The 27,913-nt window shown below is 41.1% G+C and overlaps 1 protein-coding gene across 3 annotated transcripts in view; it reads left to right on the forward strand.

Moving 5' to 3' along the window:
- The window catches only part of TRIM55 (tripartite motif containing 55), a 74,052-nt gene extending 48,674 nt beyond the window's left edge, over positions 1-25,378 (forward strand). For 2 of the 3 annotated variants that reach the window (XM_019548727.1, XM_019548719.1), the window contains exons 8-10: positions 3,615-3,817; positions 7,191-7,469; positions 25,046-25,378. In XM_019548727.1, coding sequence (XP_019404272.1) covers positions 3,615-3,817; positions 7,191-7,469; positions 25,046-25,165 — 602 coding nt within the window. In that variant the 3' untranslated portion in view covers positions 25,166-25,378. The remainder of the gene's footprint in view (positions 1-3,614; positions 3,818-7,190; positions 7,470-25,045) is intronic. The other variant, XM_019548734.1, reaches the window with a different exon arrangement.
- Positions 25,379-27,913: the final 2,535 nt, after the last annotated feature.

Genomic DNA, 27,913 nt, shown 5'->3' on the forward strand with positions numbered 1-27,913 from the left:
TTTTGCAAGCTTTTGGATACAAATACCCTTTGACAGGCTAAGGAAGTACCTACAGTTGGTCTGTGCTCTTGCTGGAGAATCAGATGTTAGGCAGGTTATAATGTGTCCTGAAGTTTTTGTATACAGTAGGCTGATGAAGTGAAGTTCATAGGCACATCTACAAAAGGTGTTTTGTAAATTCCCTTTGAGGACTAGAAGTGAGAGATTGGAGGGAGAGAGATTTTCTTGTGAGAAATATACCCCCACAGGGAATTGGGTATTCTTGTCTTTGATAGATTTTTGGTGTGCATTCATTCTGGTATGCAGTTGTTGTTTGGTTTCTCTGACATATTTTCCATCAGGGCATTTGGTGCAGTGAATGAAATATTTCTGGAGGTGCAGCTATAAGATCCAGGAGTGCTGATGGCTCTGTTGTGGGGTGTTGTAATTGTGGGGGTGGTGGAGATAAGTTGGCAGGTTTTACATTTGTTGTCATGGCATGGTCTGAATCCATTCAATGCATTTTGGGCAGTAGGAAGGTTGCTTTTGGTGATGAGGTTGGCAAGGTTTGGTGCCTGTTTAAAGGCTAGGATGGGTAGTTCTGGGAAGATCTCTTTAAGAATTAGGTCATCTTCTCCTATGGGTTGCAATTGTTTGAGAATTTTCCGTATAGGTTCCAGGAAAGGATGTTATGACATAACCAGTGGTATGCAATTCATGGGGGGGTTTCCATCTGTACTGCAGCAATTCTTCACATGGTGCCTGGGTAGCTCTTTCAAAAGTGTGATCTATCTCTCTGTAGGGTTGTCCTTGTTGAGTGAAAGCCCTTTTGAGATTTGTGAAGTGACAATCACAGGTGTTCTTAGTGTAAATTTGGTGGTATCAGAGGGCTTGGCTCTATATTACAGCTTTCTTGGTGTGTTTAAGGTGATTGCTGGTTCTGTGCAGATATGTATGTTGGTCCATGGGTTTCTTGTATATGGTGGTCTGTATTTTACCATTTTGGATAGTGATCCTCATGTATAAAAATAAAATGTTGGTGCTGGAGTATTCAAGAGATAGTCAGACGGAGGGGTGATGATTGTTGAATTTCTGATGGAAAATAATCGTAGATTGAAGGTTTTCAGTCCAAATGATGAAGACGTCATTGATATAGCTTAAGTGTAGCAAGGGTTTGATGGTGCAGTCCTTGAGGAATTCTTCTTTCAGGTGGCTCATAAAAAGTCTGGTATACTGCGGGGCCATTGTGGTGCCCATAGCTGTGCCCATTGTCTGGAAGACGTGTTGGTTATTAAAAGTGAAATTGTTGTGTGTGAGGATGAAGTGTATAAGGTCAGTAATATCTGTATTCTGAGTAATAATCTTGCTCTTGTAGATATGTAAGGCAGGCTTGGATGCCATCCTGGTGTGGGATGTTGATATATAAGATGGTAATGTCCATGGTGGCTAGGAGTGTGTTGCTGGAAAGGTGGTCTATTTTTGTAAGTTTTCATAGAAAGTCTGTTGTGTCTTGGACAAAGCTCACTTTTTAGGTGACAAGAGGTTTTAGGATTGATTCGATGAAACCTGGTATTTCCTCAGTTAGGGTTCCATATTTGGATACGATAGGTCTGCCAGGGTTTCCCTTGTTTGTGGATTTTAGGGAGTATGTAAAAAGTCCCTGGGCTAAGTAGTGAAGGGATCAAGGTCTGTAGTTTTTCTTGTAGTTCTGATAGAAATGATTTGATGGTAGTTTTGAGTTTCAAGGTAAAAAGGAAAGTAGGATCTTCCTCTAGTTTTTTGTAGTAGGTGGTGTCAGAGAGTTGTCTGTTGGCTGCTTTTATGTAGGCTTCACACTTAAAGATAACTATAGCTCCTCCTTTATCTGCTGGTTTTATTACTATTTGGTGGTTAAATCTTAGAGATTCTGTGGCACTTCCCTCTGAGAGGGAGAGGTTGTTATGGTGGTGTGTGTGTTGTTGATTATTTTATTGTTCATTCTTTCCATGAAGCAGTCAATATAGTGGTCAAGGTTAGAATTTCACCTACTGTGTGGTGTCCAGTCTGAGTTTTGCCGGGGGGTTGGGGTTGATCTTTTCCTCAGTGTAGTCAAAGGATAAAGTGTTGCTGGAAGTGGATTCATTTTGGTTGTGGAAATATTCCTTGAGGTGGAGGTGGAGACAGAGGTGGAGGTGTCAGAAAAATTCTTCTAGTTCTCCACATTGAAGTATTTTATTAGGGTATTTTTCGGGACAGAAATTCAGGCTTTTAGAGAGGGCAGATTTTTAGCTTTGGTAATTGTGTGCATGGAGAGATGGATGATATTTGAGGGTTGGTTGTTTCTTTCAGTTTCATCGAGTTTGAGGTTGGAATGTTGTAAGACATTGCTGTTGTTTCCCTGATAGTTGCTTCATGGTCGGGAAAGTTGTTCATGAAGTGACTGGTTCCATTTCTTCTTTTTATGTTGGATGAATGTTGTAGACCAACTTAGGTAGTCTCTGTGTATATGTTGTATAATGTTTGGTAAGATGTCTGGATTTTTCTCTTTTAAGTTGTTTTAGCATGAAGTGATTTCCTTCCTGTGCTGATCTCTTTTGGAGTAGGTTAGGTGAAGAAAATGATTCCTAAGTTTCTCTGAAGTTCTCCTGCAAAGTTGTGAAACATTTTGGAGTTGTGTGTAGTAGCCAGAGGATTGCAGATGTTTAGTCCTCTGGGTACAATGTTGTGTTTCTTGCATAATCTTAGAAAATATATGTCACTGTTGAGTTTGGCTTCTTTCTTTTTCATGTTGTGTAATTTCCATTTCAAATGGCAAAATTCGATATCTTCCATGTTTCAGGTGTATAGGCTGTAGCCGTGTAGGTCTCTAAGGACATAGAGACACAAGGTTCTCTGGGTAAATCCGATATCTTTTATTACAGATAAAACTGCAGATGTTTCCTCAGCCTGCACACACTAAATGCAGACACTTCCTCAGCCTGATGAAGGTTATTTGTACCCGCAAGCTTGCAAAGAAGACTTTTCCCAACTATTTGAGTTGGTCTAATAAAAGATACCGGATTTATCCACAAAACCTTGTCTGCTTGTGTCCTTAGACCAACGTGGGTACAACCTGTATTCCTTTCAAAATGTGTTTTTTCATGAATATTAATAACAGAATGTGTTTCACGTAAGTAAAACAGACCCTGCAGTAGAGGCTGAGACGAGTCAATGCCCCAGGCAGGCTTCTGAAGACATTTTACCTCAGGCAGGTCCATTGTCTCCTGGAATGCAGGGATGTAGCTGCTATACTAAACTCTGGCAGATTACAGTCTCTGCTCCTGTCCCCACCCCTTTGGGGACCCTAGTGTTACTAGTGGCACTAATGACTGTATGAAGAAGTAGGATGAGGCTCCCCCTTTCACCCTTGCATCATCATCTTTGTGCACTTATCCAGGGTGGATGACAGTCTTGTTCTTCACAAGCAGGACTTAAAGCCCAAGCTGTTTTTTCCCATGAGGTAAGGCCTCAGGAACAGGAACTCAGATCACTAGTATATCTGCTGTTTGGCTGTCTAAGTGACTTCATATTCCTAAATACTGTTTTATCAAATAAAGCATATATTTCACATGCTGTTGTGTTAAATGAAAGCTGTACTTATATGCATGTTGTATCAGAGGAGGACGGGGATGAGGAAGATGTGGAGCTCGGGGAAGGTGAAGAGTTTGATGAAGTCCACACAGAGTCATCTGGGGAGGAAGAAGGGGTAGCTGAGAATGTATCCCAGCACCCTCAGCTGGATGCAGAACCCAAGAGCACACTAGGCGGACCTCAGGCTCCACCAGACCCATCCTTTACGCCAGCTGCTTCTGTTAATGAGGTAAATGCATCTAACAATTCTCTGACCTGTCAGTGACACTTAGTGTCTCCTGTAGTCTAGAGTACTGTGAATGATCTAGTCTGATCTAATATATAGCGCAAGATTTATGTCAGAAACATGTCAAAGATGATCATCAGGACAAGGAAGAAAGCAAAAAAATGTTAGTGCTATTGCACATATACCTAGATTCAAGCTGTATGTATAAAACTGAGTTCCTTGATGAAAAACAGTTTTGTTATGTTACTTAAAAGATGTTTGGTAGCTAAGTTTTAATTTTGTACTTAAATTCATAAGACCAAAAACCTTGGTGCTCAGTTTTATTGTTTATTCCTTTGTTTAGTAGAAACTATACCGATTCCTATAACTGAGTTGAGAATTAAAAACAAGGAAAACTTTATAGTTCTATCAGATTTAGCCAGACTTGAGGATATTTATAAGCCATTTCCACCTCACTTCTCTAACCTTTGTTTCTGTAAATGACATTTACCATACCTTCCTCTGGTCTTTTTATCCTGGGGATATCATTTAGAATTCATGTCTCATAATGTTAGTTATGGAAAAGCAAGGCTAATTTACCTTACGTTTCTTACAGCATAGTGACAAACATTCTGGATTTGACATCTCTTTATATTTTTAGTCAACACTTCCATGGAACCATATTAAAATATAACACTAATAACCGTATATTTTTCAAGATCTGCACAAGAATAATAGGTGGTAGTCACTTGCAGATCCCAGTATAAGGAATTCACTTAAAAGACATTAAGCGAAATTAAACTCTTATGCAACTGCACTCAAAACCTTCAATGAATGTGGCCAGTTGTTCCAGAGCTACTCTAATGACTTTGAAGCTGATGATGCATAAGGAAGGAAACAAATAAAGGATCCATGTTAATGGCAAGCTTCCTACTTCACAGCAAGCAAAAAATAAATTCACTAGATTTGGCTTTTCTTTGATCTATTAGAGGTTTTACAGGTTTGTGCCTGTAGACTTGGGTAGGCTCTTTAATTGGTTTAGAAATGTCTTATATTGATTTATCATAGGTTGATTTTTAACCAGCTTACTCTAAATTTAAACAACAACATGGACATAGAAATAATTTACAACAGGCATAAAGCTTTACCGTATGTCAGCTGCACTGTGGTAACTTCCTGTGTGCGCACTATTACCCTGTGGTGAGTGGAAGCTAAATCACATTAATTGACCTCTGTTTCACTGAGAGCTAACTACCACAATTTAATAGTGCACAGGAGGTAAGATCATGCACGAAGGCAATTACTGTAGAGTGGTTCTGTAGCCGCCCCAGTTTTTATGCTGTGATAAGTTATTCAGAAATTCATATCCTAAACCAGTGAGAGCCAACCTTTTTGGCAGGTGTACCACCAATTAGCTCTGCACTCTCCCCAAGTGCTTCTCCAATGCACTTCCCAGGGGTGACTGCTGCCTTCTGAGTCTGCGGGGGCACAATTTGTGGCCAGGCTCAGGGGTGGACCAAAAGCCCCATATCCACGCCTATGCTTCTGTGCCGCAGCTTCGTACGCTCCCCCCCTCAACATGCCGCCAGCCCATATAGCAAAAAAACTGCCCCAATCTGAGTGGTGCTGAGTTGGAGGCCAATCTCAGGTGGGGCACATGCCCCCCCGTACCGCCCCTATCAGGCACCTGTGCCACTTCCCCTGTCTGATCTGGTGCTCTGCTTTCTGCCCTGTGCTCCCTGACTGATCTGCTTTGCTTCCCGTGTTCTGCCCCATCTGCTGCTGTGCTGCCTGTCCCTACTCTGATCTGCTGCACACCACACACAAAAGACCATTTGTGGCACACATGCTGCAGGTTGGCCATTTAACCTGTTTTCATTTCATCTAAGAGTGTTGCTTATGGAGGTGCACTGGTTTAATTTAATCAATGGGGGCATCTATACACATGGCAGACTTATGCTAATTAACATGTGTCAGAGCAGACTTGATTGAGTCTGCTGTGAGTCTGCTGGAGAGTGCTAATTAGCGCACTCCAGCAACCTCCGCATTATGTGTATTTAGTGTCCCTGCATTTCAAAATGGCTGTAGGGGCACTTTAACTAAAGCTCATTAAACAAGCTTTAGTTAAAGCTCCCCTATCACCATTTTGAAGTGCGGGATGCTAAATACACATGACACCGTGGGTGCTTTAATTAGAGTGGCTCCCTTACCCCCTCCCCCACCACTCCAGAGCACGCATGTAGGTGCCCTGGAAGTTTATCTGTAGACAAGCCATAACACTCGTGAAGCCCTACACCTCCTTAGCTAAAATGAAAAAGATAAAGCCGTGCTGTTGTAGCCCATTAGCTCTTTTAAAAATCTGTTATGAGTTCATCAGACAGGCATGTGCAGAATGTACAGGGCAGGATGCTTACAGTTCAGTTTTTTTTTCTTTGGCTTAAGGAAAGCAATGTAAAAAACTTGTGGTCACCCATATTGATGCTACCAGATGGCCAGCTGAACAGTCTGCAAAGATCTTACTGTCACAGAAAGGGTGTAGTGTTGCCAGCTGCTCCTGTCACTGATAAGGTGCAGTTGCACTAGCTATATTACAGAGACACTGCCATTGGTTGGCAAATCTATATATTGATTGTCATTATAATTGACTTATTTTAGCTTCTCACATCAGTAGGATAAAGTTTGAATGATATGATTCAGTAAATTTATTTTTAGATTAATTATTATTCACTCCAAACCTAAGTGAATCCAGTTGACTTCCACGAGCATTAGATTTGTCCCTTCATTCAGCATTCTCTTAAATGTATGGGGCCAGTTCCTGAGTGTGTACCACTACTTTATCTCAGTACCGTACCTCAGAAACAAGAATTCCTCTGAGTGTACACTGAGATAAAGCTGAATAAGAGCCTCTGAAGTTGAGGTATAGTTATTTTTCTGTACCAAACCATCATTAGACAAAATCTCTCTAAAGCAAAGAGCCTCATTCTCCCCTCCCACAAGTTTTTATCCCACTGTGATTCCACTGACTTCATTGAAATTACCCTTCAGTTATGAGTGGAAAGAAAATCAAGCCCAAGGTATATCATTAAATTAATAAAGCGACAATTTCTTTAATAGTTTCTCAGTCAAAACTCTCTTTAAACTTGATGGGGATTTTTGCTGAGTGAAGACTGAAGGGATTCAACCCATTGTTTGTATATGATTATCTATATATGCAAATGCTAGACGCTTTTGCTCTGTTTCAGTTCTAATTGTTCTGAGAACTACAGACAGTACTGCATTCTTTATAGTAAATTATAAACACGAATGTGGCATGCAGTAAAATGTGGTCTAACATGGAAAAGTAACATGGCGCACACTGCTGTTTTTGTTCTTTTTTACTTTATCTATCCTGATTAAGGATCAGGTTGTGCCAGGTGGTTCTCAGCAGACTGCAGAGTCTGATATTCAAGTGCCATCAAGAGCAGAAACTGCCGACCCTTTGCTTTACCCTAGTTGGTATAAGGCCCAATCACGGCAAGCAAGCACCCCAAGTTCAACCCAAACACATGAGGGATTGAATAAAGTAGGGCCTTCTGGTTCTCTGGAAATGAACATAAAGAAGGCAGAAGCTACAGAAACAGCAACAACCAATGAAAATGCACCTGGGAGTGGTAAGGAAACTACAGCAACTTCTGAGGTTAGTGTTGATGAAACCTTCTCAGAGTGTATATGTTAGGAACCGGGGTCCAACTGCAATATTTAACAAAAAAATGTTTAAAGACACAAGCACTATTTGTTGTTTCAGAGATATGGAAATAAAACTAATCTTAACTTCACAAATTAAAATATTTTATTAAAACCCTTCAAAAATGAAAATACTTGATTAAAAATATATTATGGGCCAGACTCTCAAATGTAAGAATCCACAATACTGTGCATACATTTGCCTCTGCCTAACTATGTGCCGATGCACAAACTATGAGTGAGCCAATACCCAAAACATTATTTCTCATGTGTGTGATCAGTTAGAGGTCAAACAAGTGTCTAATTGGCCATGTCTTTGCACATCAGATATTTACATCCAGGGATGCAATTGTACTCATCAGCTGCTAAAATTCTGGACCCTCATGTCACCTGCAATTGTACACCTACTGCATAAGCAGCTGGTTTTTTTGATTCAACCACTGTAGTTTCACAGATGTGTCAGTCACAAATTAGAATTGTATGGCTGCTTAGGGTTACTCTTTTCTATGCCGAGTGAGCTATGTAAATATCAGGATTCTTCTCTTTGTCTGATAACAATTCAAAAAGCATGGTGTGATTTTAGTTAATGTTACCTTGTAACAATTATTCCAAGGTTTTTTCTTCCATGTGTGTTTGTGACATGATCAAAAAAGAGCATAAGCATAATAGATTCTAGCTCTGTATTAGAATATCACTATTATGACAGCAGTATGACGATATAATGTAGTTTGATGTGGACTTTTTTTATCTTCCTTCTTAAAAGGACACTGTCAGAACAGGCTGCCTCAAAAATGTAACTTTTTTCTCTTTGTTTGGAAAGTCTATGTAATTCATAATGCTTCAGATTTTTAAGTAGAGCTGAGGGACATTTGTAAAATACATGTATAATATATAGGCACCTTCACTGGGAGATCCAAATGGACTCAGACCTAATTTTGAAAATTGTCTATTAATTTAAAATGTCTTTATTTCTGGGTGTCAAACTTGAACTGTGTAGGTTTTAGAAGATGTGGACACCTATTTTCCTTGAAGCTTACCTGTGGGCATGTCTCGGTGTAATGTGCGTGTTTTGTGTGTATGTGTGTGTGCGTGTGCACATGTGCCTATGCACACCTCGGCAGTGAGTATTTCAGTGGCATGTTTGCTTTTAAAAAATTATCACCAGCAATTTAGCACATGTGAAAAACACTTCAGTAACTAAACACTGGTGATAGGGGAAAAAGATAAACAAATGGCACTGCATTCAGATGTGGTATAAGATAACTCAGCTCTACTGACTAAGGATCCAATCCAATGACCATTGAATTCAATGGAAAATTTCCCATTGGCTTGAGGCTTAATGAAGTCTAAATTTGGCCCTCAATTTTTAGCATTAGGCTAGGGCTTCATTTGAGAACAAGGATGGGGCAATATATTTTAAAAGTATGCAAACTATCATGACAATGTCTTCTTAAGAACGTTCCAGGAAAAATTATAAAAGCCTGTAACATTGAAAATGAAATTTGTTGCTGTGGGGGTTTTTTAATAGAAATGTTACAAAGGATAGGAATTCAGTCCTTACTATACTTAGAATCATAGAAAGTTAGGGTTTGAAGGGACCTCAGGAGGTCATCTAGTCCACCTCCTGCTCAAAGCATGACCATCACCAACTAAATCATCCCAGCCAAAGCTTTGTCTAGCTGGGTTTTGAAAAACTTCCAAGGATGGAGCTTCCACCACCTCTCTGGGTAGCCTGTTCCAGTGTTTTACTACCCTCCTAGTGAGAAAATTCTTCCTAATATCAAACCTAAAATTCCCTTGGTGGAACTTGAGACTGTTGTTCCTTGTTCTGTCATCTGCCACAACTGAGAACAGTCTAGCTCCATCTTCTTTCAAACCCCACTTCAGGTAGTTAAAGGCTGCTATTAGGTCCCTTCTCAGTCTTCTCTTCTCTGGACTAAATAAGCCCAGTTCCCTCAGTCTTTCCTCATAAGTCATGCCCCCCACCCCTCTTACCATTTTTGTTGTGCTCTGCTGGACTCTTTCCAATTTGTCCACATCCTTTCTGTAGTGGGGGGGCCCAAAACTGAACACAGACAGTACTCCAGATGTGACCTCACCGGTGTTGAATAGAGGGGAGTAATCACTTCCCTTGACCTTCCCTTGAGCCAGTCGTCATAGAAGGTAATCAGGTTGGTCAGGCATGACTTGCCCCCAGTGAATCCATGGTGACTGTTGCTAATCACCTTCTTCTCCAAGTGCTCAGAAATGGATTCCTTGAAATTCTGCTCCATGATTTTTGCAGGGACTGAGGTGAGGCTGACTGGTCTATAGTTCCCTGGATCCTCCTTTTTCCCTTTCTTAAATATGGGGACTATGTTTGCCCTTTTCCAGTCATCCGGGACCTCTCCTGATTGTAATGAGTTTTCAAAGATGATGTCCAATGGGTCTGCAATCACATCAGCCTACTCCCTCAGCACCTTCAAATACATCCCATCTGGCTCCATGGACTTGTACATGTCCAGCTTTTCTAAGCTGTCCCTTGTCCCCTTCTTGCTACTGACATACTTGTAGAAACCCTTCTTGTTACCCTTCATATGCCTTGCTAGCTGCAACTCCAATTGCGCTTTGGCCTTCCTGACTTCATCCCCGCATGTCCAAGCAATGTTTTTATATTCTTCCCAAGTTATTTGTCCAAGTTTCCACTTCTTATGAGCTTCCTTTTTGTGATTTAGCTTACTAAAGAGTTCCTTGCTAAACCAAGCGGGTTTTCTGCCATACTTGGTAGTCTTCCTGCACATTGAGATGGTTTGTTCCTGTACTCTCAATAAAGCTTCTTTCAAGTACAGCCAGCTCTCCTAGACTCCTCTCCCTCTCAGTCTGGCATCCCCCCCAGGGGATTCTGCCCATGTGTTCCCTAATTTGCTTACTTGGGTAAAATGTCTACTGAGTTAATTTACTTGGAGCTTTGCCTGAGAGTGGACTGCTGCTGCCTTGGACTCTTATTATCAGTAGTAGGTAAAATAACCAAATAAATGTTTGATGTGATTTTTTTCTTTCTGGAAAACTACAGGAGTGGCATTCAAGCAAACTAGCAAAGCAATCCACAACTCACCTTTCCCTTGCAAAGTTAATCAGTTAAGGAAAGTAGAAATAGAAGAGAGAACAGGTGGGAAAGTGTATTCTAAGGGTGTAGCAATTCCTGTATTTTTATGAATCCTTGGTATTGAATACCATGTTTCAACAGTTATTGAAGATAAGTCTGATGTTTACATTTCTAGGGATGGGGAGAGTAGCAGGCCAGAAAAAAAGTTCTACATAGTTCTGGGACTTAGAGAAATTGTGGATAAGATGTACAAAAAAGGGTGGGCTGTCAACGTGCTGGGAAGTAGAAGGTTAGTGAAGTGGTATTAAAGTGGGAGGAAGAAATTGCAGGACATATTGGCAGGACTGGAGAGATCAGGGTAAGACAGGCAGCGATAGATGCCACAGCTGAAAGAATGGAACAGTGCTGTGACTAGGACAGTGTCTTGGTCATACATAAAAAGGTCTCTGGTACATAGCAGCGATCACTTTAAGTATGCAGACTTCAGCATTTCTTCCTCTGCATGTGATATTTACAGTTACTGGATTCATTTATATAACTGGGTAATTCATTACACCACTGTTTTTACCTACTCTCCTAACTTTAACAATAACATGCAAAAGAACAACACATGGGAAAAGTGTTTTAAGAACAGAACATCTTCACCAAACTCAGTTCAAAACAGTTCACTATGACAATATTTATGAAGCATTCTTCTTATTTTTCTCACAGGGGTTAGCATTCTGCATATCAGTTTTGGTTTTTCTTATCATGCTACATCACCTCTGGCGTCAGATTCACTACATGATTTTTGCTTTAATGGGTAGGAAATGTTTTGTTTTACTATTAACTAACAGCACAAAGAGTTTCTTTAGTAATGTTTCTAAGTAGTTTAAAAAGGAATTTTCCTTTCTCCCATCTAAAAGGCACCATGCTCTATCATACCTGCTGCTTAAAACCCTCCTACTCCCAAAATGCCACCCTCAAGTTTAATCCTGCATGGTTCAAAATTTCATCTACATGATTTTTAAAAGCCTCACATTAATGGGCTTATATTTCAGTTGTTGTCTGGAATTTTAGTAGCTACTTGAAACTATGAATCAAGAATAAAAAGAATCTACAATTATTTTTGTGACATACATACTACATAGTCATGTAAAGTGAATAATGAGCTTTGTTAGAGTTAAAAGTATCAGTTTGGATGAGAAATAGTTTCTTTAGGAGTAAATAGAGATAGGTAATTTGTGGAGTCATCATACAAAGTGCCGGGGAGGGGAGTTCTTCTTTGGAACCTCGTGTGTGACTCTCGTCTCCCATATTCAAGAAAAATGCACTGAAATGGAAACAAGGTAACAGAGAATTAATAGAGAAGGATTACTGGGATGACCAGGAGAGGAGACTACTATAAGAGCTTGTCTTATTTAGCTTAGCAAAACATGGGTTCCCTGCCAGCCCAGGCTGCCACCGCCGGACTCCATGTACTGTGCACAAATAAACTCGAGATAATTGCTCCAGAGTTTTTTGCTCCAGGATGCACATTCAAACAGTGTTTTTAGTGCACATTAATTGCATGTGTAGACACATCCCTATCTACCTAATTTCTTGCAGTAAGTTGCACTAAGTTGTAAGACACCTAAATCTCCCACCTGAATCTGGCCAGGAGTATCAGACCTTAGGCACCCATGTTTAAAATTGTTTGGCCGTTGTCTTTATTAACCAGGATTATAAATCTACCATTCAGATATTGAGCCTCCTAACATTACAAAATGTTCATATACAGAGGTTGGTTGGCATATTGTAAATGCAGGGGTCATTTGCAACAATTGAAACTTGGTATAGATTTTCTATACTCCCAATATCCATGCTATTTCTTTGTGCCACTCTAATGTCAAATCCTACGGGCGTTACTCAGACCCCAATCCAGCATAACACTTAGTACATGCTTAACTTTAAGCAAGTGAATATTCCCCTTGAAGTCATAGTAGTTAATGGGACCCCTTAAATGTTTTGCTGGATCAAACTAAGAGCTGCATGGGGAAGTTGGCCTGGATAGTTATTGTGGAAGAGCTGTGGAACTAATCTATTCTAGACTAGTTTGTGGGTGGACACTCTTAATCCAGAACAGGTAAATTGCTTTAAATTTCCACTATGTTTTATTGTGGAGTAACTTCCCTGTGTAGATGAACCTTGATTTTTTCCTCAAACTAATTCCAGAATTGTGACATTATAGACAATGCTGTTTTATAATCAGATGAGTAAACCTTATTTAAGGAGAACCAAATATCAAACACAACAGGGCAGCATGGAAATGTTCTTCTTTGACAAAATACTCCACTGACAAAAAGAAAAAAATGTACTTTAGTATATGTTTAAAACTACAAAGAATTGTTAACTCATTGTTTTTGTTCCATTATTAAGGAATGGAAAACATTATATGATGTGTGTGTGTGTGTGTGTACACACACACACACACACACGTAAGCAATGCAGAATTATGATTTGGATTTTACATGTTGAAATTCTAGGACTTTGACTAATGTATTGCTATCAATATGTAAAATAGGCTATTATTTGTATTTTATGTGCCTAACTCATGCAAAAAGATATACTGTCTCATAGCAATTTGAACCAGAAAAGAACCTGACACTATGAATTTCTCAGGTAGATTTACTGAACATAGTTTAATTTTCATTTATATTTTGCTTGTTTTTAAAAATTAAATATACTGCTACAAGAATACGTCAAAAACATCTGGGCTCAAGGGAAATCAAGGAGGAAAATAAAATTATGATCCTTGTTTCTCCTCACTCTTATTTTCTTCAAAATACCTTTGGAAATTAAATATAACCAACTGCAAAAAGCTTTCAACACTTCCAGCATGTGAGAACTTAATTGCAGTCTATCTCCAATGGCAGCTTGATTAATAAATCATTAAATAAGAAGGGATAAGGGATAGGGACATTTGGTCTGCAGGGCTATTTGCATAAAAAATATTTCTTCTCTGTATAATGACTTGGAGATTTGTGGAATTTCTGCATTTTTTATTTTTTTCATAAAGGAGAACAGGTTAATGCTTTTGGGACCCTATTAGCCCAGTAATCTTTTTAAGTGAAATATAGACGTTAGTCTAACAAAAATAATGCAGACATACTTTTATCAGATGGGAAGGTGGGTTAGTATTTTCAGAGTGTTGGAATGGAGTATCTCTGATCAAAGATAGATTTTTCTATTTTTCACATGCACTAAAATTGATACTACGTATTAATAGAAAAAGATTACTTTCTCAGTAAGTGACCCCTTCATTCCAGTAGTTGCAAGTCATTACTTATGCATCGAGAAATTCCCTCCAGAAGGTGGAAGGCTTTTGTTAAGTAGCAGTCAGGGAATGCAAGGGTCTGAGTCATTAGAATTACAAGCACATTAGAATTACAAGCACAAAAGTAGTTTTGAGGCACCACAAACTACATGCAGCACATGTGCACCCATTTGCTGCGCTGCTAATTAGCATTGTGACTAGTTTTTTTTACACCGGGAGATCCCAGTGTCAGAAAAAACCCACCACTGAAAAGGAGCAGCCATTAGAAACATGCACCTGTGCATATGCGTGATTGTCCGGATATGCCCTGTGAGATGATTAAATATCGATGGAATAAGAAAATTCCTTAGTGAAAATGGTATGGAAGAAAATCAGAAAGGATAGATTAAGTCACAGAGAAAGAAGACAAAATCAGTATATTGCTTTAATTCTACTGAAATCTATATGGGAATTATACAGTGTATTTACGAAGGAAGATGTAGAGCATAAGCAAGGATATAATAGACCTATTCAGCATTCTGCATATTATATTATTTGGAACAGCTTCAAAAAGAAAGATTGAGAAATGTCCATTCCATAATAACCTCTCCCCCAACAGTTACTCATGTTGGGGAATGTGGGTTTAAATCCCCTGGAACAGAAAAGTGCTATGAACTTGAACTTCCCATGATGGGGTTATGTATAGTCTGAGCATGCCTATCCGATCAAACCCCACACATGAAGTATATGGAGGAATGCCTATTTTGTGAATCTGATGGGTTCTTAGATATGAGATAGGCACTGAGCAGCTCAGTGATGTCAGGACTTGGGCAGATATATGTATGCCTAGCAACAGATATATAAGAACTTACAAAACTTACAAAACTTTTCCATTGGAAATGTGGGTGTCCAAAGAATTTGAGCATCTGATGGGTTAGGCATGTATTTTGTGAATGCCTATCAAAAGAAAGGGTCTAAAGTCTGTCCAAGCCTAATGGCCCATCAAGTATCATAGCAAAGGCACTCCTTCCCTCTGCCCCCCACCCCACTACTGTACTTGAGTACAAGATAAATGCTGTTTTGATCCTTCTTTCAATAGAAGTGATTTTTCCCATAGTAATACTTTCAGTCTACAGCTGAAGAGGGGTATATAGGAGGTAAAAGACTCATAAACAAACAGCACTCCGAAAATGATGCTTCTTCTCTATTTTTCACAGAGATGCATGTACGCTAGAAAGGCCAGATCAGAGGTTGGTGGCAAATAAAGCTTGGATAGATTTCTGCTCATAATGGCTAGGGGCAGACATTTAAAAAGCCCAAACCTAAATTAATTCAACCTTTGCAGGTTAGTCTAACCTGACTAGGCTGAACCGGTTTGAACCACTGCAGGCATATGTCTGTATTTCCTCAGTCCAGAGAGAATATCTGTTTGGTTACAACTTCGGCTAGAAGCTGGGGGTGCTATAGCAGCCCTCCCTTCCCTTCAATGGTACTGAGCTGAGGCGGGGCATGGTCAGGCCCCAGAAGGACCTCTGATTAAGGAGATCTTCCTGCACCATCCCGGGGTTTTCCCTGCTGGCTACTCAAGGGGCAGAAGTGTTGCCAAACCCCAGACCCTTGCTAGCACTCTGAGGCAAGCAGGGGTGGGCTTTACAGTGCATGCATCTGTTGATGATATGAGCTTTTCAATCTCCCTCCTGCTTCTTTATACTGTCTGCAGCAAGCTGACAGGCAAGCAAGCTAGCAAGGGGATGATATCTGTGTTTATCACCCCATCAGCAAAACAATAGCCTCTCTCCATTAGTTCAGACTCTTCTTAAACAGCTTACCTGCTGACCTGTTGATTAGCTCCAAAAAGCCCTAAGCAGTCACTGTTCTGTCTGCCTGTCCCAGTGAAATTGGAGACACATGCAACAGACAATTTTTGCATTAGCTAGCATAACACAGGCCTAGGGTCTATGGGGCTGGGGTCTATGCTGTGAAAGATGGAAGGGAGGGAGTGGGGGTTTCCTGCTTGAGCAGCAAGGGGTGGGTAGGGCAGGGGGAAGCTAGGCAGACCCTGCTATACCTACAGTCTCTGCCAGAGCTCCAGCCATGACCAGAGGGGAGGGGCCAGCTCTGTTGTAGACCAGAGAGCCGCGCCCAGCCCAGAGAGCATGCTGGGATGCTGGGAAAGTTTGGTTTGTCTTAAACCAGCAAGGGGTCTTGAACAGACATTGCATAAACTGGTTTGATCCAAATCAGTTAGTTCTGATACTGCATTCAACCAGGTTTATCTCAGACTGGTTTCAGCAATTTTGAAACTGGTTTATGTGCACTGAACATCTGTTCTGTTACAGGTTTAAACCAGTTTCTGATCACTTAAACCGGTTTATGTGTAATTTCTGTTCCTAGCCAATAGATTCTGTTAATTTTCCATTGTTCAGTTGCCTTTTTGCTTACATGAGTCCTTGGAGGGCTTTTTTTTAGTTTAATACCTTCAAACAATTCTAGAAAAATTCTATCTGCTCTCATTCAGCACTGCTGTTTCCCTTGCTACTCAGAGTTATCTGTGTGATTCAGCAGTGTTGGCAATGAGTCGCAATGACAATACAGTAAGACCAGTTCTCAGACAACACTGTTCTTATTAATTTGAGTGGGTGGATACTTCACCTGAAATTTTGCATTTAATAGTCTGATCTGTGGACTGTTTGGTGAGTGACAGATACATTCTAGGTGGTGTGTATTTAATGTTGGTCCATTTTCTCCTTAATTTTTGGTCCATTTTATCACTCATTTTTCTAACAGTTTTGTCCATTTTATAACACTGAGACCATGGACAAAATGTTTTCTACTGTTCAGATTTATGTACAGCCAGCTTCTCATAGATATGTATTAGTGTAACTACTGTATTTAAAAATTGAACAGATTCAAAATCTGGTCTTCTTTAACCCACATTCTTAAGTCATTTTTCTCTTTGTTGTTTAATACAAGATCCTAAAAAGAAAAGATCACCTGCAAAATACTCATTCCACTCTTCTCTCAATCACAGCTGAATTGTTACTGTTTTACATAATGTCGTAGTATTTTCACGTCCCAGCTGCACGGACCATCTATGTGGAAAATTATTGGTTAGATCTCACTAGTCCTTTGGAACATTTCAGGTTTTCTGTTTACCTGTGAACAATTTTATATTAAGCAGGGTTTATTCTTTTTGTATCCACTGTAGATGGACCAGCACTTAATCATTGGCCTTTCTGGCTACAGATGTTGAAATGCCCATTGACAATGGGCTAGTTATGACTTTGCTTGCATACTGTATAATCTCACTGCTCAACATCCCTGACTTAAAAACAAGTAAGATATTGACATTTAAAATAATGAATAAGGTACTGTATTTTCAATGCTGGTCACAAGAATAACGCCATCTATTAGAATGAAGAGGGATGCTGTATGTACAAGCGCACATGCACATTCATAAACCAAAACAGGCTCCCTTAAAATACTAGTGGTATACCACCTTTGTACACAATGCAGGCTGCTATTATTCACAGTGTAGTAGTTCATGTGCAACCTGATGTATTACACAATGCATAAAGAAAGATAGTGCAGCTGTGTAGGAAAGAGCAGTACTTACCTCCAACTCTGTAATATTTATCTGGAAAGCCCCTTGAGATTGACAGAAAGGACCCGGGTTTAACATATTGCTTAAAAGATGAGAAAGTGCTATACAGGAATGCTAGCATTACTTGTGTATGGGTTCAGATCAGACTGTGAGACATAATTCTATAATCACCTGTCCAAGATATAGCAGAGCAACATGTTATTTTTGGAGTAGGATTTTTTTTTTCTTTTTTTGGCTACCAGCATTAAGAATCATAGTCATAGCAAGGAAAAACCCACACACCCACAGACCCAAACAAATTAGCACACAGAGGAAAAAATGTAGAAATAAGAGAATCAGGGGACAGAGCAAAATGTTTACCTGTGCCATGGGCTTTCTCTTTCCTTTACACTTAGCTTTAAGGAATGAGAACCTGCTGCTCCAGCTAACATTTCAACAAGTTGTTTTTTCTCCTGGAGCTCTGTCAGTATTTTTCTGGCCTTCAAAGAACATGCAGTGTGTCCACAGCTATTATATACCACCCTCAACATATTTACAATAACACAACTAAGTCATTCATTCATGACTAAATGTACGTACAGCTCCAACCTTCAAAGTATGGTATGTGTTTACGTACCCCACAAATTATGCTGGCTTTGTTATCTGATACAATGAATCAAACACTTGGGTGACTCACACTCTAAACCAGTGGTGTGTCTCATTCATCAAGTTTACAACAAAGTCATTTGAAAAAACAATCTTTAATTTACTGCACTATTCATTTCCCCATGGAATAGCTACACAGCAGAGACGATCTTGCCTCTCCCGGTCTCTGTGACTAGGTAGTAGTTTCTTTTGACTGAAATTAGAAGAACACATCCTGGAAAGTAATATTTAGATTTTGATCTTTTCTTCCTACTTAAGGCAGGAAGAGGGAACCATTGGTGGCAGTCAGCTTTGTTATTACCAATAGTTTTCTTACACTGGCAACCAGAAATTCTTGTATTTCAAAAGAATTATTAATGGACCATTCTCTGGTGAAACTAGAAGAGGAGCGTGACCAGATTCTCAAGGGTTGTTGATTAACTATAAGGCTTTGCAGAGTTTCTTTACTGGTATATCAATTAATAGAAATTCCCTTCACTTTCCATACTTACCATATGATTCATTTACTCTCACAATTTTTACTTTTGTGTTCACTCCACCAGCAGCAGGGTTAGGTTTTATTCTAGATTGGAGAGCTTGATGAAGACTGATGCTATATTGAGAGCATAGAGTTGTTTGACAAACAAAAAGGAAGATGGATGGAAAATTGAAAGGATGCTCTCTTATTGTTCCGTTTTTTGACTGAGCCACTAAGATATATTGGTAGCATGGTGAAAATAATTGTGCTTGGCTTGTCCCAAAGGAACTTTTATATAGCATCAGCAACAAGGAAGTCTTGATTTAAATTACTGAGAGTTACTTTCGGTGAAAGCCCATGAGTATTCCATGCTCGAGAGTACTCCATACTCAATATTCTGTAAGGAACGTATACACCATGCACAAAAATAAGTGAATGTGATCTTTTTTGCCCACAGCTATATTTAGTATTTTCAAGGTCATGAAATAAGGGACATTGCACCATCCATTGTAATGTAATGAAAATCCATTCAAGTAAGACTCTCAATGGACGTTTAAAATTCACTACTGGCCACTATTCAGAGAATGACATGATTAATATGATGATTGATGGAGTTTGTCTAGGCATATTACTGTCATCTACCAGATGTATATGAAAAATTATTTCAAGAAATATTGTGTTGGTTCCCCTGGAATTAAAACAGATCTACTTAAAATAAGCCAACCTCTCAGCTTGACAGTATTGTACTGATAAAGGTGACAGCGGTGAGGTGTTTTGCTAAAGGAGCTGTAGTGCATAAAAATCTAACCAGATTATTTAACTAAAGTTTATATTATTCACAAATAAGCTATTGTGAGACTTTTGGTTCCACTCCCTGAAAATGCTGAGTAATAGAAATGCCATTGTTGACATTTGAAGCCCAATTGACATTTTTTAATTATGACCATTTTAGTCACTGGAGGTGTTTAAAACCAGATGACTTAAAATTTACTGATTAACCTTAATTTACTTACCACACATTTTTCTTGTCTAGCCATACCCTTAGAGGCAGGAGGCATGGGTCATTCACTATGAAGTTCTCTAAGTTTCATTTTTTTCCCAATTTTTATCCTTGGTTTCCTGCCAGATGAAAGCAGCTGGCTGAAGAGAGACAGTAGGCAACTGATGATAGAATGCAAGTCATTGGTGCAATTGAAAAATTAACAAATACACCTCTTCCTAAGGTCACGTTTAGAACTATTGCTCCACATGCCTATCTGTCATATCACTGTAGATCTAGACCACGCTTACTGAGCCAGCTGCAGCTGACTAGGGAATTTGGTTTAGGATTACATTAGAAAAGAATGATTATGAGGACAGCAAGGGTCCTGAGAAATGGTAAAAGCTACAAGATTATTCCATGTATTTGCCAAAACATTATTCTGCATATTTTTGTCTTAATAGCAGTAAAAGTACTAACATAAAAATGTATGGTGAAATTTCAAGGTTTGACTTGCTCCTTCCCCAAGCAAACTCCCTCTAATTGTCTCAGCCAGACAATTAAAACAGTGATGGAATATCAGAATTCTGATCATATTTTAAAATGTCAATGAACCTGGGCCTTTTCCTGTGTAACCATGTAGTAACAATGACAGTCAGCCTTCTTGGGTGGGGGGGCAACTCAAGGTGTCAACACACTTATCTACCTCAATGTTGGACACAGCTAGGACTATTTTGAGATATTAAATACATTTCAGAAGCACACAGACCTTGTCCTGCCACACAGCAGGGACTTCAGTCAGTATCCAAAAAACTATGTGAATAAGCAAAAATCATTAGAAACCATTTTGTGGTCTTGGGACATCCAGATACTCTTTAGAGAGAAAAGAAATCCAGAGAGAGTAGCAGCCTGCTAGGGAAAGTACAGGTTATTAAAATGGCAGTTGCACACAAAGTCTAATGCCATTGACAGTTTTCTAAGGAACGCTTTATACTGATCACCAAGTATTATATAAAACATCAGAGATATATAGGTAGGAAATCTGCAGTTGCTAATTATCTTTGGCCCATGATATGGTTCTAATAGCCATAGGGAAGTGAAGCTATTTCACCCACCACGTCTCATTATATCAGGTCACTTTGCAAGATGGCACAACGTAACTTTATGCTGTATGAAGCCTTTGTAACAATACATCTAAGATCTATAGAAACATGCAGGATTTTTCCATAATTAGAACACATTAAAATATGCATGGCTACTAAAAGCCGAAAGGCCTCAAAAAACCCAGCAAAAACAAAAGTCCCTCAAGCTCAGCTATCTGCCTTCTTGGTAGAAGACGGTAGTTAGGACAAAGTTCTTAATTCCAAACAGACATGTTTCGGATATTCTGAAGTTTTGTGTTTGGAGGGCAGGCAGGCTGGCAGCTGTAAACAGAAAACAGTATATAAAATAGTGAACTATTCCAGATGGTTAATATCCCCTGACTACCTCACGACCTTTTTCCAACATAAATTGAAACTGCAGGACATTAATAAACAAAGACAGGTCTGGTGAAGTCAATTTTCTTGTGTTAATTGAGCTTTGTAAATATTCAACCAGTGCCACTGCCACAGTGCTTCATGAACCAAACCCTGAGAGGTGCTGAGTACCTGGCAGTCTCATTCAGATTAGATCAGATTAAACCCAGAAGTCTTAATTTAGGCCTGACTCAAGCAAATTCTCCAGATGCTGAAAGGAGTTGAGCACTTTTAGCAGGAATTGCAGATGCTTGGCACCTCTCAGGACTTGACCCACAGAATTTCTTCATAAGCAAACGATTAATAAATCTCTGTAGTTTCAGACTTTCATCTTCTCTTGTGATCTGGAGTTGCTGAGCCTTACTTAGGGCACAATCCAAAGTTTCTTGATGTCATTGGGGAATGCCTGGGAATTGCCTGTGTATTCAGCACCCTTCCAGAGTTGCCTTAATGTAACAAAGGCAATCTGAAGCAAATACCTTAATTACCCAATACTATTATTAGAGACCATAATAAAAATTTGGGGCTTCATGATGATGGGTGCTGTATAAAAATGCCTAATCCAGGAATCTCATCATTTAGGACAATGGTTCTCAGACTTCTGGGGTTACATCAGAGAATTAACAACCAGGTTCTTCACCCTGGGCAGCAACTGTGGCCAGCAGTAACAGAAACTGTTGTTTTGCACCACCTTTGAGTAGGTGCCCAAGGCTGGTGCCCCAGTCACCCACTCCTAGTTATGCTACTCGGTCACATGTCCCTTTTTAAGTTTGATTAAACCATTCTGGTTTAATGTTCCAGATAATGATGAAAGTAACAGTTTTTGTCATTGTAACCACACTTCAGTGCCTCCAACAACCTAACATGGATCTCTTTTTCTTTCTTTTCCTCCATTTCTATTTCTCCTTTCCCTTCTTCTGCTTTCCCACACCTTCCTTTCACATGCCCTCTAGAAGCTCACCACAAACTTCCAAAATCAAATTAGCCATTGTAGGCACTCTGGTTGCATTTTGAAACATTAAAAATACACTGCTCAAACGTGGTTGCCTAATGAAATGCCTGATTTTCAAAGGGCTGACAATCCACTGCTGCTATTTAGATCAAGCCAGTATGAACACTGGGTGCTTAGCACCTTTGAAACTCAAGCCACTTATTTACTGTTGGTGTCTAACTTTAGAAACTCAAGTAGGAAAGTTTAGACCAAAAGGTTCTGCACACATCATTTTTAAGCCTGTAGGTTAAGTACTCAACTGGTATAAACTGGCTATACAGCTCTTCAGTTGAGAACCCTGCTCACCTCTGCCTTTTCCCCTCTAGTTTCCAGTTCCTCAAAGCATGTTAATCATCTGACTTTCAAGATGTAGAATCAGATTCTCAGCTGTTATAACTTGCAGTATCTCTGTCAAAACTGATGGGGGCTATATCATTTTGTGTCAACTAAGGGTTGGTTCCTTTAAAAAGAAACTCAGAACTGCAGAGAGACAAAGGAAAAAGCAAAAAGATTATTCTTTTCACAACCACAAGCTAGTGTGGCATGCCGTTCAAAAATGCCTATCCAAATAGTAACTGGAACTAAGCCCACAAGCCAATTTATGCATAACAGCCCATCTTTTGTCACTAATTCCAGTATGGATTTTAACATTTCATACTTACACAAATTGCTTGGAAATGCCAAATAATCATCCAACCACTGCCAGAGCTGTTCATAAGTATTTGTGATACATTGCTTCTTCCTGGTTATGTGTGTTTGCATTCCTGTTTTTGGTAATTTTTTGTTATGTAATAGCACTTTAAATGGTTGGGGATCTGTTTAGATTTAAAGGACACACTTCTATCATTCTTAGTAATGTGAGATAGTAACCGCTTACTTTCAAACCGTTCCACTGAGCTCTGGTGTATTCCCCGTGGTAAGATACTACTCAACCTGACTAAGGGTAGCTTTACTGGACTGAAAGCTCTTACAGCTATATTGATTTTAAGAATAGCATAACAAACAAAGTCACCTATATTCAAGTGAAGTTGTAGTCCTATTTTTGAAGACACCAGGAATCCTTTCAACAATATGAATACAAAAAAATGATTATTTATCCTTATTTTATGTATTTTTAAATATGCTAACAACATGAATTGGTTTTACTGTCTATAAAAAAAGAATATCAGCACTGTATAGCCAGTAAAAATTATTGTTGTGTATCTAGATATATGCTGCATCTGTGACTATTGTAGCAGGTTTTCACTTCTCTTCTGAAGTAGAAATTACAATATGAGTTAACAAGTCAAAATTGCAGTATTTTATTGTATAACTTGCACCTTCTTCCCCAAACCAGCTGGTGAAAATGGGTTGGTGCATTATATGCAGGAAAAAATAGATCCCCATGGGTCCAGAAACTTGGTAGGGAAGCAGTGGCAACATTAATTGTCATGGCTCTGGGAGCCATGGCAATAAATGTAGCCACCACTTCCCCGACACCAAACTTCTGGACCCATTGGTTGTGTCGCACCGAGCATGCACATGCAGGGGTGCACATTTCCCATAGGACAAATAGCAGTAGGTATCTGTGCCACTGCAATCTGTCCCCTGGGCGTGCTCCTGCATGTGCACTCTGGTGTACAGTGAAGGGACCCAGGTAAAGTAGGGGAGGCTGGGACCCCAGCAGCCCTCCCTAGGGTCCTAGGAGCCTCCCAGGGCAGCAGCAGCACCAAGCCAGCCACTCCGAGCCTGACCAGCAGCCAGAGCATAGCTCTGTCTGACAAGGCTCCAGTTTCTGGCAGTGCATGCTGCTGCCATGTGGGCTGTACCGCTTTTTTTAGTGGTAGAGGTTTTTTGATACCAGGATCTTCTGATGTCAAAAAAACCACTGCACTGCTAATTAGCAGCACAGCCCATGGGTACATGTGCACCGCTTGTCATTTGTGGCACCTCAAAGCTATTTGCACGCTTGTGTGGATGTGCCCATGGGCAATTCCTCAACTGATTACATGTCCCTGGATACTGGATCAGGCTAGTGCACAGGGTTGGCCTGAGATCCAGCATACAAGGTTGGATGCACTGTGCAGGGTTAGACCTGGTGAGTGGCCGCAGGGCTGGCATGCCAAGCGGGACCCAGCATCCAAACCCAGACCTGGTGCATGGCCCTGGACACAGCACACAGGGTCAGTCCACAGGCCCATTGGGTGTGAGGAGTTGGCAGCAGACTCAGGAGCAGAATTAGCTCCCAAGCCACTGCTACTCAATCTGCTACTCAGATTTTTTTCCAGCTGCTTTCTGAAAATGGGGTGTGTATTATATAGTCAGGTATGCTGTGTGTGAGAGAAAATACAAACATTACTTTATGCAAGTTCCCCTTTTAAGGTCAACAGGATAGTTGTATAAGTGAGACATGGGCCATGACCCTACTCCCCCATAAAGATAATTGTTTTCAATGGGGAGTAGGAGAAAACATATACCTCAAGGGATTCAGGTCTTCATTTTTTTTATTGTCTGCTCTTAGGTAAATTTAAAAAAATATATGTATAGAGAAAAATATCCCAGGTACGCTCCATGACAGCTTGGTAGACATTGAATACAAGTGGAGAATAGAGGGACATTGTCCCGTGCCTGTTGGCTTATGCCCATGTCAGTCTTCAGAGCCGCCTGCAAAAGTCAGGTAGCTTATGAATTTCTTTGTAGGGGGTCCCCATAAGTCTCAGTCAGGAATGAGCCCATTTGAGCCTTGTAGGTGAATGCAGTGAAACTCTGGGCCAACTGAAATCAATAGCAAACCTTTCATTGACTTCAGTACAGCCAGGATTTCATGTGTGATCCCTGCCAAAAGACTTTAATACTCCTCATCTTTCCTCCCTTACGTTTCCCCTCAGTCTTCAAACTTTCTGGAAAGAAAGAGATCAAGTGAAAAATCAGATATGATTTCAACTTTCCAAAATGAGCTTTTAATTTTTCTCCATGGAAACATTCTCCTCTCTTGCAGACTGGGTCTGAACTATCCCCACAAGGACGAGTGAACAGAGCTCCAGCAACCAGTGAAAGAGTTGATGAGCCGCCTTGTCATGTCTTCTCTTTCCCCTGGTTAAACTCATTGAAGGAATGATGACTCTCATTCCAGTGTACTTTTCTGAGAGGAACTGAGGCAACAGGCAACCTGGCTGGAATTGACAAGATATTGTCTGGAAAAGGAACAAGGATCGGGTTTCATTCAAAGGGACTTATTCCACCAAATGAGATTCCACCAAACTGTTTGACATTTTGGGGTTAAGGGGTATTGTTGAGAATTAAGCTGAATAAAGGGATGGGAAAAATTGGACTCAATGGTTAATTAATCCTGTAATAAATTGGATATGTGTGCAAGTCCATTTCAAAGCAGAAGTGTTGAGCAGAACCATGTTACTGTTGCAGATGTAAAGGAGCACTGTTAAAGTTTATCATTTATTTATTAACTTTCCTGTGCATCTTTAGGTAGTATTAAGTGCTTTGCCATTACTGTTAGTTAAAATAGCATTATTTCCTTTACTGAGAGAATACAAGGTAACCCTTCTTACTCTCATTTCCTCCTGTCCAAATCAGCTTTTCAACTTACCTCTTGTTGTAAATCATTAACAAAAGCCACACAATTCAAGATTAGGACTGAAACTGCACTCCTCTTCCTCCACTGTGGTCAGTGAGCGTGGTACAAAGTACTGCTTTCTGACCAGCAACAGTTCAACCCAACTGGCCCTTCACTTCTTGCATTTTCGAAGATTTATTGATAGGTCACACAATGCAGAATTTTCTAATCTTTCAGGAGTTGGTTATTTTCTGTGAAATGCAGAATCTGAATCTTCTTAAGCTTGAAGACTTATGTATAGAAAAACCTGTCTATAACCAAAGCTGAATACCCTGCATTTTCCATTAATACGTGAAGTCAGCCTTCACTCTTTTTAACTCTATGAATTTAACAAAAAAGCGGCATGAAGCCAGTAAAGCTGGCTGAACTGAACAGCGATGAGCTTATTGCAAATATGTGTTAAAGACTGCTTTTAGAGCATTATAGGACCATGAAAAAAGCTAATATAATCCTGAATGAATTGTAGGTGGAGATTGTAGCTACATAACTGCTTAATGAAACTTACTTCATAATGTAGCGTGCTTTATCATCATGGCCAGTAGAGTGGTGTTACAGTGAAAGGTGACATCCTGGGAGCTTTGCCACTGATGTCAGTAGGGCCAGGATTTCCCCCTAACACTATAGGCACTCTGAGAGCATTGACTGGAGACATGAATACTTCTCCATAGGGACTGAACCTTATCAGGTCTGAATGAGTCTAGTGGTCCTTAAGATGGATGAAAATGCTCAGCCTTTACATAGGGCTTTGGATCAGGCCCTAAACTTGTAACATTTCATAATGCCCTGGACTCACCTTGAGAACACCGCACAGGATGTGAATTGTTCTGCTGGGCACCGGCGCACCTCTCAGGAGATGGGAAACTAGTGATGGTTACAAAACAGTCAGTGCAGCAGGCTGGGCCCCGGGGGGGGCCCAATCACTCTGGAATACAAACCCGGGCTTGCTACCTGTTGCCTATGCAATGGTCTCAGTTTTGTGTCCCCTTTCCAGTTTCTGTGACTTTGGGGAGGGCCTTGGAGGAGCAGTGAGTTGATGTTAGTAGGGAGCCTTCAAACAAGAAAACACAGCAAGGATGACTCACTCTCTACAGTGGCTAGAAGCAAAATTCAGCTCAGCTGCCTCTTTTGTCCCTTCTCCCTCCCCAGCCAACCCACCTGTTGGAGCTCCTATGGGATATTTCCAGCCCTGATTCAGCAGCTTTGTCCTTGCTGGTGGCACCAACTCCTTCTCTGGGAGCCTTTTTTGGTTGAACTCCTGCACTCCTTAGGCATGGCTGATGACTCTTCAGAGAGACCCTGGCCAGTCTGCCCAGCCCAGCACCTTGGTGGATCCCCAGCCCACAGGAAGTTAAATCCATTCCACAGGGAGCCTCTCGGGTACCTCTTGGCTAAAAGCCCAGGGACTGTCCCACAAGCACAGATGTGTGCCCCAAACCTGGCTGTCACTGCTAGTCACTGCTTCGCCCCATCTCGCCCCTTTTCCATTCCCCAGCGTTTCACTTCAGGTGGGACCTCTCGTTTACAAGGCTGGCAGCCTAGGGGCCCAAGAGACTCCAGACCCTGCACCCTCTCTTCAGAGCCACGTTGTGCTGTGTCCGTGGGGCTGGTACCTACCCGCGGTGCGGGATAAGCTCTAGCACGAGTCCTCACTGGACTCACCCAGGTGTGGCATCTGCTCTGCCGGGCACTGAGTCCCTTGTGTGCCCCCACTCAGTACCGCGGGGGCAAAGGCGGGCCTGGCTCCTTGCAGCCCGCTGGCCCGTGCCCCGGAGGGGAGACCCTCGTCCCTCGGGCCGTCGGGGTGCTGCCCCCGCGGGGTGGGGTGGGCTGGGGGGCCGTCTGGGGCGGAACAGCGGGGCCGGACCCCGGCTGCATCGGGGCTCAGCTGGAGGCGGGGGCAGTGCCGGGAAGTGGGTTGCGGCAGTAGGGGAGTGTCTGTAAAGTAAGCCCGGGGGGCTGCAGGGCGAGGGGGCCAGAGCCGGCCCCGGGCCCGGCCCCGGCGGCTGCGCTGCCCCGATCCATCAAGTGCCCCCCCCACCAGGGCTTAAGCCTCCAACCAGTGCGCTGCCCCGATGCCCTGCGCGGGGCTGCCCCCCGCCCCCCGGCTGCCCGCGGAGGAGGAGGAAGGCCAGGCAGGCGGAGCCACTTTGCAGCTTTTATTACAAATATAAATAGGCGCCCCCGGGCCGCAGCCGCGGGCGCTCCGGGACGCGCTCAGCCGCCGCGGACGGGGAC

Source organism: Crocodylus porosus, unplaced genomic scaffold (genome assembly GCF_001723895.1).
Source record: "Crocodylus porosus isolate Cpor-Errol unplaced genomic scaffold, CroPor_comp1, whole genome shotgun sequence".
NCBI lineage: Eukaryota > Metazoa > Chordata > Crocodylia > Crocodylidae > Crocodylus > Crocodylus porosus.